At 49.2% G+C, this 17,747-nt stretch overlaps 4 protein-coding genes across 4 annotated transcripts; all 4 read left to right on the top strand.

Annotated features, from left to right (window-relative positions):
• Positions 1–9,569: 9,569 nt before the first annotated feature.
• CC1G_12631 (hypothetical protein) lies at positions 9,570–10,439 on the top strand (the record flags this gene model as incomplete). The annotated part of the gene is made up of 2 exons (XM_001836075.2): positions 9,570–10,340; positions 10,392–10,439. 2 exons carry the CDS (start codon positions 9,570–9,572, stop codon positions 10,437–10,439), a joined length of 819 nt encoding a protein of 272 aa, XP_001836127.2.
• Positions 10,440–11,512: 1,073 nt separating this feature from the next.
• On the top strand, positions 11,513–12,179 carry CC1G_12630 (hypothetical protein; the record flags this gene model as incomplete). The annotated part of the gene is made up of 5 exons (XM_001836074.2): positions 11,513–11,605; positions 11,860–11,930; positions 11,987–12,013; positions 12,066–12,096; positions 12,156–12,179. The coding sequence occupies 5 exons, from the start codon at positions 11,513–11,515 to the stop codon at positions 12,177–12,179; spliced, it is 246 nt and encodes an 81-aa protein (XP_001836126.2).
• Positions 12,180–13,286: 1,107 nt separating this feature from the next.
• On the top strand, positions 13,287–13,638 carry CC1G_14379 (hypothetical protein; the record flags this gene model as incomplete). Its single annotated transcript, XM_002911336.1, has 2 exons — positions 13,287–13,302; positions 13,493–13,638. 2 exons carry the CDS (start codon positions 13,287–13,289, stop codon positions 13,636–13,638), a joined length of 162 nt encoding a protein of 53 aa, XP_002911382.1.
• Positions 13,639–14,874: 1,236 nt separating this feature from the next.
• CC1G_15848 (protein kinase subdomain-containing protein PKL/ccin4) lies at positions 14,875–16,484 on the top strand (the record flags this gene model as incomplete). The annotated part of the gene is made up of 5 exons (XM_001836073.2): positions 14,875–15,182; positions 15,241–15,680; positions 15,731–15,887; positions 15,957–16,238; positions 16,301–16,484. 5 exons carry the CDS (start codon positions 14,875–14,877, stop codon positions 16,482–16,484), a joined length of 1,371 nt encoding a protein of 456 aa, XP_001836125.2.
• Between the last annotated feature and the right edge of the window lie 1,263 nt (positions 16,485–17,747).

Genomic DNA, 17,747 nt, shown 5'->3' with positions numbered 1-17,747 from the left:
TTTTCGGACATTTTCCCGCAATCTCCAACACAAGTTCCTGCAATTTCCGACGCATTTTTGCGCAATTCCCAATCTATCTCCACGCAATTCCCAACACAATTTCCCACAATTTTCGACACATTTTTCGGACTTCCACAATCTCTGACACATTTCCCCGCAATTTCCGACACATTTCCCAGCAATTCCCAACACATTTTTCTGCAATTTTTGATTGACAATTTTTTTCTGTAATTCCTGGCACATTTTTGCAATCTCCAACAGATTTTGGCAGTTCCAGAATGTCAATTTGAGTACACCAGCACAGACTAAATCTGATCTGCACCATTTGCTAATATACACCAGCACCTTTAACCAATCCCCTCATTGCCTTTCTCCGGGATTCCCCCAGAAAATCCCGGCCACATAGAAATCCAATCAATCCCCGCAAAAAGGAAATTCTATAGCAGTGATGTCACATGAATTTGACTACAGGTTCCCACAGCCAAATTAAGAAGTGTTTAGGGGCCTTCCAGTGCAACAGGCTGATACAAAGGAACTGCAGGTTCTTCTCTGTTGGTTGGAATAACTTAGATGGGTCAAGTCACTAAAGGGCTGCTACAAAGGTGATGGTAGTACCACTGCATTGGCTGACCCAAGGCTACTGATGGTTTGATCTGATCTCGGCTCGTCAGCTAGCTACATGTCTGATGCCATATCTGCCCGTCAGCCCGCTCAAGGGACATGGGGTATCCTACTGAGTGGTCTGCTCTCTCTCGATGAAATTCCCATCTGTTAGACTCTACGGAACTGCGGAGTCTGCGGAGTCGAAGGGACCTTGGCCTCAACGTATTGCGTTGTGCCCACGCTGGTGGTATATGGTCCAACCCGAAAGGAGAGAGGGAGGAGAGGGAGAGAGAGACGCGCCTTGCGGCGGAAGACGAGTAGGGAGAGGAGAGAGCCTTGCGGGAGCGGAATCAGGAGCACTGTGCGGATATGCGGAGTATGCGGAAAGCTCTAGCAAGCCTGAAAGGCTCAAGACTGGACAGAGGAGAAGTTCTGTATAAGTCTGATTCGAGATTCCGGATGAGTATCTACTACAGAAATCTAGCTAGCTTATATATCTGTAGATACTCTGGATATACTCTGGGACAAGTCTGGGACAAGAGATAAAACTGAGTCATAGCAGAAATGCGGAATACCGCGGAATGCGAAAGGGATGAGTAAGTCAATTCTAAAGAACAATAGTAAAGCAGAGAATGAAGTCATAAAGAGAGTATAAGGGATCACATGCAGAGTCTGGGCGCCTAGAGGGCGGTTACGAGGTTTCTCCGCGCGGTCCGCACCGGCCCTCAGTTGCGGGCCGTGTCGGTCCGCTGGTACTTGCGGGCTGCGGACTTGCGGATGCGGACATCCATAGAGCGGACACATGCGGGGAGTCCGCATGTGCAGGAGTGGGATGGATGTGGCGGAGATGTGGGAGATGCGGGATGCGGAGAGATGATGGCGAGTGCGGGGATGTGCGGAGTCATGCGGGATCATGTGAGACTGTGCGGGGAGTGTGGATCAAGGCTGGTGGGTTGTGCGTAGATGTGGGTGGATGTTCGAGACCCTAACAGTACCTCCCTGTTAAGGCCGAGCCCTCGAGGCTTGTGTTAGGACTCGGTCCATGCACAGAATCTGATGTCTGCATTTTGCAACTCGGCATCATCAGCATGCTTGTGACTCTGCGGTGCGTTTGCGGAGAAGTGAAAAAATAATTTCTTGTCCTCTTGAAGTAGAAATAGAAAGTGCGGACAGGAAATGAAAATGAGGAAAGACAAGCGGAGGCAAGGGAGAAATTGAAGTGTAATGTGCGGAGTAAGGGAAGGCATAGTGAAGCGGAGGAAAATGAAAGGCAAGTGGAATAAGTGGAGTAAGCGAGAATATCAAGAAGAGAGGAATGCGGAACAGGAGAAAAAGGTCAAACAGGTAAGGCATAGAGGAGCGGAGGAAGCATAGAGGGGAAAGGAGTAATGCGGAACCACAAATTGTAGAGAAAGAAGCGGAAGGAACAGGATGCGGAAAATTGCGGAAAGCGGAGAGACGAAGGTAGAACTTAGGAAAATAGAAGGGAACAGAAGAGAAGAAGAAATGTGGAGTCAACTGCGGAATGCGGGGAATCACCAATGAGGACCAGGCTTGTCTGGGTACCTCTTGTGGAACTCTCCAATGATCTCTTGGGCGTGTTCAAGCTCTGTGGCAGGGAGCCAGCTGCGTTCCTCGTCCGTATTCTCGTATCCGCGCCACCGCACTTCGTAGAGGAGCTTGCAATGTTTGCAGGCGACGATCCAATTTGGAGTCGAGGATCTCCGCAATCTCGTATTCAAGTTCCCCATCCACCTCGATTGAGAGGCGGAGGCGGTTTCGTGGCGATGCGGAATCTGAGAGGTGTAATGCGGTTCGAGCATAGAGACGTGGAAGACGGGGGTGAACAGCGCGGAGAGAGTCGGGGAGGTGGAGAGTGTAGGAAACCGTTCCAACTTGGGCAATGATCTCGTAAGGGCCAAAGTATCGTTCCGAAAGCTTCTTGGTAGGTCTGGTTGTGCGGAAGAACTGGGCCTTAATGAAAACTCGGTCGCCCACCTTGAAGTCTGGCGGAGGTAAGCGCTTCTGGTCCGCATAGCGGCGTGCGGACTCCTGCGCGCTGGCGATACTGGTGCGGAGGTGTTTGTGGAGCTCCTGCAGGTCGACCGCAAAGTCGGGGGCTGTGGAACTCGCAAGATCGCGTTCAGGGTGAACAGAGATGTTCGGATGATAACCCTTATTGGCGAAGAATGGTGAAACACCAGTTGTGGCACTAGGCGCATTGTTGTACGCAAACTCCGCAAGTGGGAGGAGTTCATGCCAGTTGTCCTGCTGGTAGTTACAGTAGGTCCGCAAATACTGCTCAAGCGTCTGATTGACCCGCTCTGTCTGTCCGTCTCCTTCTGGGTGGTAGCCGGATGTGAAGTGGAGCTTCATGTCCAGGGCTTAGGGATGGCCAAGGGGTTTTAAAACCCCCGGGGTAGAGGCCAGGGGTAGAGCGGGGGTAGGGGTAAGGGTAGGTGTCCGGCTACCCTTGGCCAAACCCCCACCCCCAGTCGGGGGTAAGGGTTTTGATAAAAATCAATCAAAAGCCATTTATTTCAATATCTATGTATAGCTTCTACTAAATAACTGCTGTATATGCAATAAAACACATAAAAATATCCATATAGACAACTGTAAGTAATGATTAGTACCAAAATGGTAGAATCCCATTCATAGGAGTCGGAATCCGTCGCGTTCTTCTACTGTCCAATCTTGTAAATCGTCCTTCATGGCCTTTGGTCCATCGGCTAGGATGATCTTCAGGGCGTCAGTGGCTTCCGTGTCGAAATCCTGGCATTTGGCAATCTCCTCTTGTAGAGCAATGTCAACGAGTCCTACGGTGAGGGTTTTCAAGTCGACGAGGTTGACAAACAGTTCTTCTGGTAGTAGAGTGATGTTTTCGTTATCGTGGTCTTCTTCGGGGCACAGGTCGGGGCGTCGGGACAGGGCATCCGATAGGATCATCTTGTGTCCAGGTAAATGCGACAACTTGATGGCGCTCTCTGTCAGTTTCAATTGCCAACGTGCTTGTCAGGGTTTGAGCTTCTGCGGAGATCGGAAGTACGTGAGGTTGAGGTGATCGGAATAGACCAGAGTTTCATGGGGGCTTCCTTGGATGTAGTGGCGCCACTTGTCGAGTGCTCGAATGATTCCAAGGAGTTCTCTATCGTAGATCTCGTAATTCCGTTCGGCGGGGGAGAAGGACTTAGACAAGAAGGCAACTGGGTGGCAGTTACCATTGGAGTCCATCTGTGTCAAGACTGCTCCGGAGGCGTATTTGGAGGCGTCGGATTCGATCTGGAATGGTCTGGACATGTCGGGCATCATGAGAATAGGTTCTTCACAGAAGCGTTTCTTCAGGGATGTCAAAGGCCTCTTGACATTCATCGGTCCACTTGAATGCTTGGTTCTTCTTGAGGAGTTCGTTGAGGGGTCGAGCAATGTCGGAGTATTTCCGTATGAACTTCCTGTAGAAGTTTCCAAAGCCGAGGAAAGATCTGACTTGCTTGATGGTTTGTGGTGCAGGCCAGTCTTGGAGCCCTTTAACCTTTGCTGGGTCCATGGAGATTCGGTCTTGTTCAATGATGAACCCGAGGTAAGCAATCTTTTCCTTGGTGAATTCGCACTTCTCGGGTTTGACGTAGAGATCGTTATCACGGAGGATCCGAAGGACTTCCTTGGTGTGTCGCTCATGTTCTTCTTTAGTCTTGGAGAAGATGAGGATGTCGTCCATGTAGATGATGACAAAATTCCCTTCGATCTGCAAGGAGAATATGTGGTCCATCATTGCCTGAAAGGTTGCTGGGGAGTTGCACATGCCGAAGAACATGACCGTAGGTTCGTGTAAGCCAAATTTTGTTTTGAATGCTGCTTTCCACTGGTCTCCATCGCGTATACGGATATTGGTTGTAACCCTTCAAGACGTCGAGCTTGGTGAAGTATTTGGCTCCTTTCAGTTTGTCCATGAGGTCCGTAACCAGGGGAAGGGGATAAGCGTTCTTGACGGTCCATTCGTTCAGGTAGCGATAGTCTTGACACGGGCGTTTCTTTCCGTCTTTCTTGGGGACGAAGAAGAATCCAGATGCTTGTGGGGAGTCCGACGGTCGAATGTATCCTTTGGCCAGATTGTCATCGATGAATTCCTTGACGAGTTTCTCTTCTTCTGGTGTGAGCGGGTAAACCTTGGATGGTTTCAGATCTATCCTGTGGTCCCAAGGTCGAGACTCGGGGAATCAGGAGGCCGCTTTCTCGTCGAAGACAGAGAGGTATTCGTGATATTCCGGGAGGTACATGTTGCCTGATGTCCTTGATTTCTTCTCGCTGGTTGTACTTGAGCTCGAAGGCCTGTGAGTGGGTGAGGGTGGTGTTGATCCAGATGTCCTCTGTTTCGTCGGAAAGTTCTCCATTGATGAATGAGATCACCAGGTCGTCGGTCAAGAGAGATCCCTCGTCATTATCCCAGTGGAAGTTCCCTTCCATAAGCTTGTTGACATAGGTTTCGAAGGTGTTGAAGTGATCCTTGGGTATCATAGGAGAGGTGGTCGGGTACCAATCAGGTAGTGGGTCGAGGTTCTGCGGTTCAGTGTCCGGGATTTCTTCGACGGTGGTCTTGAAGATCTGGGTGTATGGCTTGGTGGGTCTGATCGGTGGTGTTGACAAAGGGCTCTGTCGCCACTCGAGAGTACCCTTCCTCCAGTCGATGATGGGGTTGGCTTCCTCAAGCCAGGGAAAACCCATGATGACTTTCTGTTTTCCGAGGCCGGTGATGTAGAAGGTAATGGGTCGTGTGTGTCCGTGGATAGTGATGTTCATGGTGGTTGAGTATTGGATGGTTCCTTGTTTGTTCAGGGTTCCGTCTACGTTGTAGACCTTCAGAGGTGTTGGAAGGAGTTGGAGTGGAAGTTTCTTGTTTCGGGCAAAGTTTTGGTCGATGAATTTCCCTCCAGCTCCAGAATCTATCATTCCTTTGGTGTCGACGATTATCTTTCCATTCTCCGTTTCGCCCCTCAAGATGCATTGGAATAAATAAGCATTTATTGTTCTTTCGGGCTACTAAGGCAGAATGAATCGATAAATAGGGAGACACTGACGTCGATGCAGGTCTCCATTCTAAAAACCCTGGTTGGTTTCAAGTTCCTTGTAAAATTCTTCAACAACTTCCTCTCCTGCTTCTTGGATCGCGGCCCGGATGTTGGTGTAGAGATCCTTGCCATTCTTTGGGCGGAAAGACCAGTTTTGACGGTTACTGGTGTTCTGGTTGCTGGTCCCTTCAGAGCGATTGTTGGTGCCGTGTTATTGGGGCATTCCCAGGAGCGATGTCCGTCTTTTCGGCAACGGAAGCATCCTCCTCTCTTGATCAGGTCGGCTCTTTCTTGGGGAGAAAGCTTTCCGAGGCCGATTGCCCTGATGTGTTGCTCTAAAGCGGTCCCTGCAGACTGGTCTAAGCCCTTGACTTTGGAGATGATGGTGTCGATGTCCATGGCCATAGGATCTTTGGCAGGAGCGGGGCGACTGAAGTTCCATTGCCTGGTTGAGGTCGAGGTTTTGGCCGGGGCTTTGTTGGTGAGGGCAAAGTAGCGACGGTAGTTGTTGTCCTTTTCGATGGCTTTCTCAGTCCACTCCTTGAAGGTTCGAGGGGGTTTCTCAAGGTCGAAGAGCTTCTTTCGAAGCGGGTCGTTCAGACTGGCTTGGAAGTAGTCTCTAGCTACAGTGTCTCCAGCGTCTGCAACTCTTTGATCTTCGTTCTTGTTGGCGTGGTCCTTGGAGAGGAGATTGGTTTTCGATAGGACAATCTTGAAGTCGGCTACATGTTCTTCAGCCGTCTTCTTTCCTTGGGTCATCGTCTTCAGGCGCTGTAAGGCGTCTTCTTGTTCATTGATCGGAGTGAATGCCTGTTTGAAGATGGCGACAAAGTCCTTCCAGGTGCCCAATTCGATATCGGAATCGGTCTCCTTGGATCGTAGCCATGCTTCTTTCCAAGCAGAGGCTTCGTCTCCTTATGAGGAACGAAAGGAGATAGGTGATTTTGCTGTCGTCATCGCTGTAGATGTGCTTGTTGACCTTCAAGTAAAGTTTCACATCCTTGAGGAAGGTGTTGAGGTCTTCCTTTTTGCCGGTGAAGGGGGATGGGGGGATTGATTCGCCTTTTGGGGATCTTCTGGTTGGTTTTGTCGCTCATTACAACGTCTCGGGTTCCGTTGTCTGGGTTGGCTGGGCTGACCATGGTGACTGATTGTTCAAGGGTGATTGGCGTAAAGGGTTCTTCCTCTTCACGTTCTGGAATCAAGGGTCCTTCCTCTTGATGCTGTGGCTCAGTGTTGGGTTCTTCTTGGGCGTCCTGGAATTCTGCAGAAGGCTCTTCTTCAAAAGAAACTTCTGACAGTTCTTGTTTGCTTGGTTGATGTCTTGGGTCTTCTGGGTAGTTGGGGCAAGGTTGGTTTTCGCAGTTGAACCAGTCGTTAAGTTTAGTGTCGTAGTGTTCACTGGTGAGTCGATGTTCAAAGTCGCTGCAGTCGGTGTTGTCTGTCTTGTCTTCCGAGTCTTCTTGGGTTTCTTGTGCTTTGTTGTTTTCTTCTTCTTCAGGGAGCGATTGGTTAACCGCTAGTAAAGATGGTGTTGATGGTCTGGTTGAGCTTGGGGTAAGCCCTCGGAGACGTCCTCTGGGTGTGGTTGACTGGGATCCGGGTGTTGAGGCAATTAAGGTGGCTACTGGGTCGACAAACGGCAGTGGTGTAGGGAGTCGTTCCGGGGGATCAGATGCCGAGTATGTGGGAATTCTGTGTGGTCGATGGGGTCGTCACCCGTAAGTACGAGTGACGATGTGTTGGAGCTAGTTCTTCTGTTACGGTCAAGAGACGCGAACTCAAGTGAGCATGCACGTCGACCGTAGAGTTGTGGTTCCGAGGCGAGTTCGAGGAGATAGGCGTCTAAGAGTGCCTCACAAGAGGTATTGTCTTAAGACGACTAGAGCGAGTTTGAGGGAAGAGTAGAAGAGGGTATGATTCACGAGAACTAGCTAAGGAACAAGAGAGGTATCTACAGAGCTTATATACCTATCTAGCTACGTGAATATGAGTCAAGAGAAGTCAGAGAAGAAGGCTGCGCGAGCACAGGTTACTGCGGAGCGCAGCAGAGATAAATTAGAGAACAATAGAGAGTGGCTGCGCCGCAGCAAGAAGGAGTCATAAAGAGTCAAAGAAGGCTGCGCCGCAGCAGTAAGAAGAATTAACTGATAAAACAGTCACGAGATAAAGAAAGAGATCATGTGAACAAGAGAAGTGAGTCATGTGATAGAGAAAGGACGCGAAGAGAAAAGATAGGGGCGGAATTCGTAACAAACGCCGCAACAGAGAACCCGTTCTACTACTTCGAATTCTCTGATCCAACAGTGCCATGGAAGCTCGGGGTGCAGTCAGCGAAGGACACACTTTTCCTGTGCAGGCTGCCAGACGAGATGAAAGAAACGGACTTGGCTTACACGATGCTTCAGCGGGGAATCTCTTTCCGGATACTATACCCTTTAAAATCAGACACCGGCTCCCTTTCTCGGACCTTAACGACACACCCGATCCCCACACGACCCCTCGACCATATCTTCACCAAAAGCGACTATGACAGCTATGTTCATCTTCGTACCCAGCTACTTTCACAGCCACATTTAAAAGCTTCACTTACGCGAGGAGGGTTGGTTTGGAGGCTGGCTATAGGGACACTCAGTCTATCCTCATATACAGTCGCTGGCAGAGAAGAGGGAGGTAATCGAATAGAACTTGGCGACACTGGCCTCGGCTACGACGAACTGACAACAGACGAACTGGACTTGATCTGCGGGGCATACGTGTGCGTAAACGGTAAGTGAATCCCTACTAATTCTGATTCACAGTCCAATTTAGAATCTGTGCAGATAAAGGCCAAACGTCCCTCAAATCATGGTGGCCACTGGCACACTATTACAAAAAGGATGAATGCGGGGAGAACTACGGTCACTGGTGTCAATGGAGGGAATATTGGTATTTAGGTCGTCTGGCCGACATCGAATCCAGGGAATGGGACAAGTGTCAGCCGCTGACATACACTGAATGGAAGTCTAAACAACATGGATTGAAGCTTATTCGCGGGTTCCATCAAACAATCAAAGCCGACTCGTCAGCGTTCATTGAAACACATTGTCAGAAAAGCGTCAATTGACGGGTACAGTTATATCAGGGAGTGTTTAGCAACATCCCTCGCGGGAGACTCGAACTATTCATTATTTCTCTTCTTCCACTTGGTATTCCTCGTCTTTTTCTTCCACTCTCCAATAAATGTTCAATCTCCTCTTCGCCGATTCTCTTTCTGTACTCGATCTATCGTCTCATAGCTCCAAGCTGACCTGTAGTTCACTTGATTTTTTGCCGTTCACATTCGTTACAATCTCTCATACGTTCTCGTGGAATAATCTATACTCGAATCAATTGATCTACGACCAAGGGTTTCAATTTTGCGGGGTGGGATTCGAGAAGGGTCGTACACAGCCTTGAATAAGAGCTTGGATCGACGACGAGAAACTTGTCTGCGGAGAGAAAATACGCTTTTGAAGGGAAGTATACCACATTGTCAGTACCGGAAATAGCAAAACCTCAGGAGCGGACCCATCAACCCGACCTCCGACCACATCTACTACCCGGGAGTTAATTCGTCAGATATTACAAGCGTCCTTTATTGGACCAAATGCGCCATCAACAATTAAGCAACCAGCCTTTTAAAATTAGTCTTTCCTAACTGAAGCCAGTGTGAAAATGGAGGTCGGGAACGTCGCAACCAGACATATCGAACCAAACAACTTTCAATCTAGAGTTTTAATACTTGTAACCATCCAAATTTGAAATCGAAGACGTCAGACACGGTTTATAAGAACACTTCTCTTCACGTAACGTCTGAGAAATCGGACACGTCCCTATATATAAACCTACGCCCCTAATGGAAGAGCATTGCTTGGAAAAATGAGTCGTACTCCTCAATCACTCCCTGTCGAAATCTGGAAACGGATTCACAGCGATCTAACCAGAAGAGTGGATGTAGTGACTTGCCTGAGAGTCAACACTACATTTTTCCACTTCTCAGTCGAGAGTCTGTATCGCGGAGACTCTCGTCACGCGTTTGCAGGGCCTGGTGCTAACTGGAAGCGTCTCAAGATGCTAGCTTCCGGACAAGGAAACGCTCCGTTATACGCCGGACGAGTACGGGAGCTTCTACTCGAAATCCCCTCTAATAAAAGAAGTAGCGTATGGCAACGCGCGCAAGAAATCTACGCCGACAAAGAGGAAGTCGTCGACACCATCGCGAAGCTACTACCATTTATGGCCCGCGTCACCCAAATCATCATCAATAGTTGGGTCCGCGAAGACGACGCCAATATCGTCGACACGATACGAAGCCGCCAGAATTCTATCTTCTGCAAACACGACGAGCCCCGCGAACTCTGTTTGAGCGCTTTAGAAGAGGTTGAGGTATGGGGATCATGGGAGTGGAGTCGGCTATGCTGCTGTCGACAAGTAAAATCCATCCAATTCCGCGACCCAATCAACCGTGCCTTTGCCAAAGCTACCACTTCCTTTTTATCGACCTATACCGGCAATACCAATTTAGAATACTTGCATATCAAAATGGGACTCGACGTATCAGGGCTTGAAATTTACCAATGGGAGACAGTTGCTCCCGCTTTACCCAAACTTCGCCATCTCGAGATCATCCACGAAGACATACCCCTCACTGTGAGTTAGCACGTACTCCTCACACTACATCCGCTAACGAATCACATTCAGAATGTTCTGACACTCTTCTCAAACAAACTTTCGTATTCCCTCTGCTAGAAACACTCGTAATCAACCCAGATCAAGGCTTCGGTTTTGGTGAAGACGAAATTGCGGACTCAAAATGGATCAAAACGAGAACGAAGCTTTTTCTTGACGTCTTCGCCCAAACAAGGGAAACCATGACCACTGTCTGGATAGGCCCTGTAGAATTCAAAGTTCAACATAGGCGATCTTCGGACACCAAGGCCTTATGGATGTCTACAGGACATTGGGGACTTACGATAATGGATTTATTACTCTGAAATACCTCTTCGCGATCGCGTGTACATCGTAACTACTTGCCACAAAAACTAAAAGGTTGTTAAACGACAATCCAATCCCGTCTGTCAAATTGCATCGCTGAGGCTCGAAAAGAAGCGGGCTTACGCACAATATTTACCCTCAAGCTCCCGTATTCCTTTCATGGAAGAATCTTGAATGAATTGCCGTCCCAATTGGCTGCAACCAGAGGAGTCGAAATCGGATGAAGATGAAACACATTACATGATGGTACAACGAGGAGCAGAGATAAACGGGACACATTGCTCTTTCTCCTTCAAAACAGCATCCACTGAGAACAGACTCTCGTATTCGATATTCTCCAGAGCCATATCATTTCCCCACGAGTTACAAATCAGCTGATCGAAAACGCGCTTTGCGCTGTTTGGACAGGCCCAGTGAGAACCGCGTCGGCTCAGATCGTGCCACGCGTGCTCCCAGCGCGTGAAGGGGATTGCCCTCGGCTCAGATAACGCCACATCGGCCGCGGGCAAGTTTTTCATTTCTAACCACCATGTCGACACACTATCTATGCCCTCATTTTCAGTATTCGCCGCATACGTTTCTTCCACTCGTCCCAGAAATGCCTGTACCAGCGTCGTTGGTCGTATATCCACATGTTCATGAATAAATACGTTGCACACACCTTTGGTCTGCTCGTTTTTTTTTTCTAAGTCCTAGCTTTCTTCCCTCTACCACCACCACTCCCCATGACTTTACCCTCCCAGACTCCGTAGCACCAGGCCTTTGATCCAACCCGCCCGTCGTTTCTCATGCATCACCGTCCGACATCGTTGTCTCCCGCGCTGTAAATGCCACCTCTAAGCCATACCCGGAGTCGTGCCGGTTTCCTCCCGCTGGCGACGTTCACCAACCTCCGCCTCCTGCAGGGTATCCTCCGTGTGGTAAGAGTTGCCCGCCCTTTGCACCTGGCTAACTGTTAACATCTATCGATTATCTTTGGTGCAGGTTCTCACTTTCGCCTGAATCGCCTCGCCTCACGTTTTGCCACACCCCAACACCTTGCTGCCTCGACTTGTACCTATCAATGCTTAAATTCCAACTCCATGCCTCATGTAGTAAGTACATCGGTCAGTAATGTCCTTTCTTGACTTTCATTTCGTGTCCTGACTGTGTCTACGTCTACCTACCTCCGCAGGTTCTCGCATCGTCTCGCTTTCGTCTTCGCATCGCATCGTCTTCGCTTTCGCATCGTCTCGCATTCACCTGGTACGGCTTCCCTTCCTACCTCCCTTCAGCAGCATCTGACTGTTTCGCATCGTTAGGCATCATCCCAGCGTTGAATTCGTACGGTAAGTACCTTCCTTACAGGTGACTCGCACCGTACTGACCTTCTGTCATTAGCCCCTGCTCTTTTCTGCTCCAACACTTCCTAGTAGGTCCCCAACATCTCTCACATTACTCCCACTGACTTGAAACCCGTGCCTTTCACAGGAACCAGGACAGAACGACTTGTAACTCCAACGAAGACATCCAGTGTATGTATTGTATTGTACTTCTAATTGTTTTCCTTTATTCTTTTTCTATTGGGCTTTTTGGGCTTTTGTGTATTCGCTATGTAGTGTAGAAAGTGTATTAATAGTGTACTATAAAATGGACAAATGGTTTTATCGTTTCTACGAGACGACAGAGACCGATCTGAGCAATCAATAGTGGGCCATTTCCCTGCCTGAAAGTGCTCCAGCGTGCTTCCGCCGATTTTTGTATATTGACCGCTGGAGGATTACGCGGCACGATCTGGGACGAGGGAAATCTCACTGGGGGACAGGCCTTGGAAGATATCTCCACAAACGCCAATCCGAAGTACTGGGATGCGTGAACATTTCCGATCATTCTCAAATAAGTATATGGATTCCGAGTCAACAGCTCAATGATTTTGACTAGGATGCCTGGGACGTATCTGACCTGGATTTAGCGCCACACGGTCCGGTGCTTTTCCATGTCGTAGTACCACAAACTGTGACGATATAACACCTTGATGAACGATCATCGGCGGGACTGGCCTTGGTATAAATGGTAGCGCAGCAGAGGACAAGTCTCAACGCGCGGCAACTGCACCGATGCTCTCTCAGTTACCTGGTCGTACGCCGCATACGTAAGTAGCCGTCCTAACAAACTTCCTATTAAAGAATCCCGAGTGTATATTGCAAATCTCGATGACCTCCAAATAGGACATAAATCTGGATATCACCCCCGAGTCTTCTTGCTGTATCAGTTTTCCGCACCAGCGAGGTTTTCGTGATCCAGACGCTTACCACCTGCCACATGGAAGAAATGTTATCCGTACTTGACACCCACCACTATCCCTGATTCAACATGCTCCATCGGAGTAGAAATTGCCCCGATGTGAGGATACAACACATGTACTGTCTAGTACAGACTGGACAAATATTCTACACGGTTTCCGCGGGCTTTAGGGTTCTAACTTCTTAATTTGATCTCTTATATACCATATCCCATGACACGCAATGTAAGGCTGTCCACGAGTCAGCCCTACTCGCAAGTACTTGCAAGCAGGCCCATGGGAATACTTGTGAGTATCCTGACTCGTGGATCTGAGTCACCATGCCAAAATACTCGTGTGAGTCCGAGTTTGGGATTGTGGCCAGGAGTACTTGTAAAAAGGCCTTAAACAAGGCTTTACGGCCCTCTAGTGCTACTTATATAATGCTTAAATTAGGGTCTATCCATGAAAGAAACACTAAACAAAGGATCATTGATAGAGATATCACAGATTAAAATCATACAAACCCTCGCAAGTATTTGACTAGTGGGATGCGGGCCGTTAAACGGCAAACAACCAAGGCCTGTTGGGACAAAATGCCCCAAAACCAACAAAAGAAAAATCCGCAACACCAAGAGTCGAACTCACCGGACATCAGGTGGCCTTAAGGCGTCGAGAATCTTGGACGCGTGAAACCCCGCGCAAAAGAACCCGAGTCCTGTAATTCTTTGTGCGAGCGATTTTTCAGAAACCAATTGATGGAGGGTCGAATTGATGGAGGGTCGGAAAGATCTGCATGACAGCAAAAGTCCCGATCGAGGCTGAGTTCTGAGCATCACCCATCACCCAGGCATTATCGCGAACTCATCGCCTCGTCAATGTACCCTTACCACTTCTGGTTATGTTTCCGATCATCTGCACCAACTAATCGTCTCTTTCACCCGCCAAAACCGCAGAAACAGCCGTGTATTCGACCAGCGATGAGGTAAAACGGAGTTCTCCGAGGTGCCATCAACGCCATCAAAGCGATTCTACAAACCTGATCGCGCAAAGAATTATGCAAACAGCTGTATGTAAGCAGTGCCGAGTCAACTTCGCGAGTTGACTCGTAGACAGCCTTAACACTATGCACATTATGCTCCAGGACTCGCACCACAAGTACCAATTACCATTTAAGAATACACGCGGTGGCTTTGGACTTCCGTTCCATCGAAGATGTATGCTTGTTCCCGTTAAACAATTTACCGAGGCCTGTCGGACCGTTCTTGGCAAGTTACAAAAATAAAACAATAAATAACTCGCGAAAATAATCACGTAACAAACTGACAGCGACACCCCAGGAGTCAAACACCGGACGTGGCGAAACGTCACATAGCTTCTGAGCTCCACGTCATAACGTCCGAATCCTATGCAAAAGAGACCAAGTCCCGACATGCCTTGGAACAGAAGAGGACAGCCTCTGTACACGTAATAACATTCAGTTCAAACATCAACAGAGAACGGTGCCAATATGTCCGGTGAAGTTCGTTCCAAAATCTCCTTTTAGGACCTTTTTGGCCGTCCGTTTTCGGGCCATTTTTGGCCGTGTAAATAACGGAACTCAGACTTTTGGCCCGCAAAATCCACATGCTGGAACGGCCCTTCTCTCGATCTTGGCGCTGAAAAAGATGATTGGCAGCCGACGCCGGCGGGCGCGGGCGATCGTGGGAGTTCATGCGCCGCATAAGGAACATCCCTGGGCACCGCCGGAGGAAAAACGCCCGATTATTAGAACAAACCTCCTCCGTCTGGGAGGTTTTAGGCGCATAAAATACGGACCTCAGGGGTTTTCGCGAGCGATTGATGAACGGACTGCTCAGTATTATAAAGGGTCTACATTGACACGAGTTAGGAATCCTACGTGGTCATCTCATCGCATCGTCGACTACAATGCCGGTCCCATCGACAGTCCCAGAAAACGAGGCGCTGCCCTTGTCTCCTTCTCTACCGTCTCAATCGTCTCCGATCCACGGATTTACTCCGACGGAAATCTTGTTTCTTGAAGGACCAGTGACCGTCAGAGTCGGCGACATCCTGTACTGGATGCACCGGGAGGTCTGTACACGGCTACCGAGCATCGCTGCTCATCGGTCCGCTCCTACCGTCCCTTCTAGCGGGACACAGGCCGAACACTGGACCCGGCTATCATGTATGCGACCGTTACATTGCCCTTCGACTCGCATCTACGAGCATTTATGGTAAATTTCTGGACGCATAAAGCGACATCATATAAAGAAAATGACGTCACAAACGAAGTTTTGGTATTTTCATGGCCTTGGCTAACAGACACCATGGTGACGGCGTCTGGGTCGGGAAAGGAATGAAAAAATACACGGATGTCGAGCCGGAAGTCGAGCTAGACGTCCACTTTACACAACAAGGTTTCCCGCTCGTGGAGGGTATGCCGGACGAGTTGAACAATGTAGTAACTGCCGTGGAAATGAAGACAACTCGTTCCAGCAACGACCCCAACAACAGGTCGTTGATCAACGGCGGAACGATGACGAAGGTAGCGATGGAAATTCGCGACCAGGTGAGTACGGGCGGGGCAACGTGGCTCCTCAAATGGCTCCATCCCGACAAGCCATTCGTCATCCACGGGTTTTCGGTTGCTCCCGCCCACCTCGCCCCCATCACTTCCAACGGCAGCGAGTACATCGCCATCGGTTCCGATGTCTTGGACATCACCGACCGCTGTGAGTTACACCCCGTTCTTCTTGCACAAACAAGCTGACGTCTCCGCAAGTCCCTGTTGTCGCGGAGAACAAAAGAAACTGGCTCGAGTATATCGACAAACTCGCCGCTTTCACTCTGGCCGTGGTCTATTCGTATGACACAGATATCGCAGACGCTGTGAACAGCCGCTTCCCGGACCAAAAGGGACAGATCGACGCTTACGAGGCGTGAGGTATGCGCTTCCTCTTGCTTTGCACTGTTTCCAATATGGCTCATACGATTCCTTCTTCCGCCAGCTGGTTCTCTCTCGGATTAAAATTGCCTCCCGCTTCGAGCATTCACGAATCTATCGAGAACATTGTCTTTGTATATTCTCGTTGGGGCATCACAATTGTCGTAAAAGTATTCGGAAATCCGACGACGTATGCCAACGAACTCTTATGTTACCGTCGTCTGGAGAAACTGCAAGGTGCAGGAATTCCAGTGCTCTACGCCACTGGCAGTGTGGGTACACGACCCTGCCTTGTGCTGTCGTACGAAGGCCAGAAACTTCGAGAAGATCCTACCGAAGAAGAGAGGTGTGTGACCGATGTCACCTTTTGACACCCATAGATGCTAATCGACGAGTGTCGTCTGCTAGAGCCGCTCTCCAACCAGTTATCGATCACATGCACCAATTGAAGGTTCACCATCACGACCTTCACCCACAGAATGTCGTTCGAAACGGGGACGGCAAACTTACTCTCATCGATTTTGGCTTCTCGGGGCCCTGTACGAGAGGTGGTGACTGCAGCGATGAGTGGGAACTGGATAACTACTATTGAGCATTGTGACTGTTAGTTTTAAATCATAGATAGAAGAATGGAATACTATGTTTTATCCTTTTGGGAGACATTGACTTCTATCTGCTCTACGCCACTGGCAGCGTGGATACACGACCCTGCCTTGTACTGTTGTAAGAGGTGTGTGACCCGTGTCACCTTTCACAGTACGTACACCTTTCCGTACAGACTTGTCCATTTGTACCTATAGACGAGATGTGACATCGGACGACGGGTGAAATGTGCTACCAAAACATACGATGCAATGTATGATATACCAATTTACGAAGAAAACAAGACAGGTAAAAACAAAATGCGAGTTTTGTTAGAATTTGTGACTTTGGCACTTTCCCTTGGTCGATTCCCTTCATGTTTAGTATCATTCGAACCGACCTTTTACGCTCTTTCTAACGGTACCCGGGGGACGGTAATCCGTCCACTGGTTGCTGAGATATTTACGTTTTACTTCGTTTTGCTAATAACTCCGGAGCCAAGCCCCGGATTCCTTGCTTTTGATCTTGCTGTGTGTTCTCGCCTATGCGGGCCTCCGTCTCCCGACATTTCATACTCCGCAATTGTGTTATATAGTCGCAGCATCATTCTGGAGTCCCTCAGTGCTTTCCTCTCACTGCTGGACTCCAGGTATGTGCTCCCTTTGAATATATCAGTGCTTTCCTCTCACTGCTGGACTCCAGTTCGCTCTTTTAACAGGTTATGAGCCCCGGCTCCCTCTAGCCACGACTTCGATTGGATTGCATGCGGAACTATGTCCCCTGTCGCATTCCAGTCAAGTTGGCAGACCACAGCATTGTCTATGCTGTTGGTATGGGCACAACAGTCTTCCAGCCTGTTGTAGATGGGAGGGCCTAGGCCGGTTGAGTTATCACGAGTTTTGCATGTACCAGAGCTCCGGAGCAATCTGCTGTCTTGTTTGTACCTTACCCGGGTCAAGGGTTTCAATATACTCATTTCCTCTTCGCAACTTCGCTTCCTGCATGACGACAAGGGTGGGGAGTACATGTCCAACACGTTTCGCAAGTTTACGGACGACTGCGGCATCGAGCGACGCCATACGACGCGCAACAGACCCCAGCAGAACGGAGATGCAGAGCGAGCGAACAGGACGATGAACGAAGACATCAAGGCCATGCTTTCCGAGTCAAAGCTGCCTCCTTCGTTCTGGGGTGACGCCCTGGCGACTCAGGTCAAGGTCTGGAACTGCCTGCCCACTGCTTCACTTCCTGGCATGACGCCTTACGAGGCGTG

The sequence above is a fragment of the Coprinopsis cinerea genome, assembly GCF_000182895.1.
Source record: "Coprinopsis cinerea okayama7#130 chromosome 4 map unlocalized cont3.4, whole genome shotgun sequence".
Classification (NCBI taxonomy): domain Eukaryota; kingdom Fungi; phylum Basidiomycota; class Agaricomycetes; order Agaricales; family Psathyrellaceae; genus Coprinopsis; species Coprinopsis cinerea.
The sequence above is the reverse complement of the archived record's forward strand: the minus strand, read 5'-3'. Positions and strand labels throughout refer to the sequence as shown.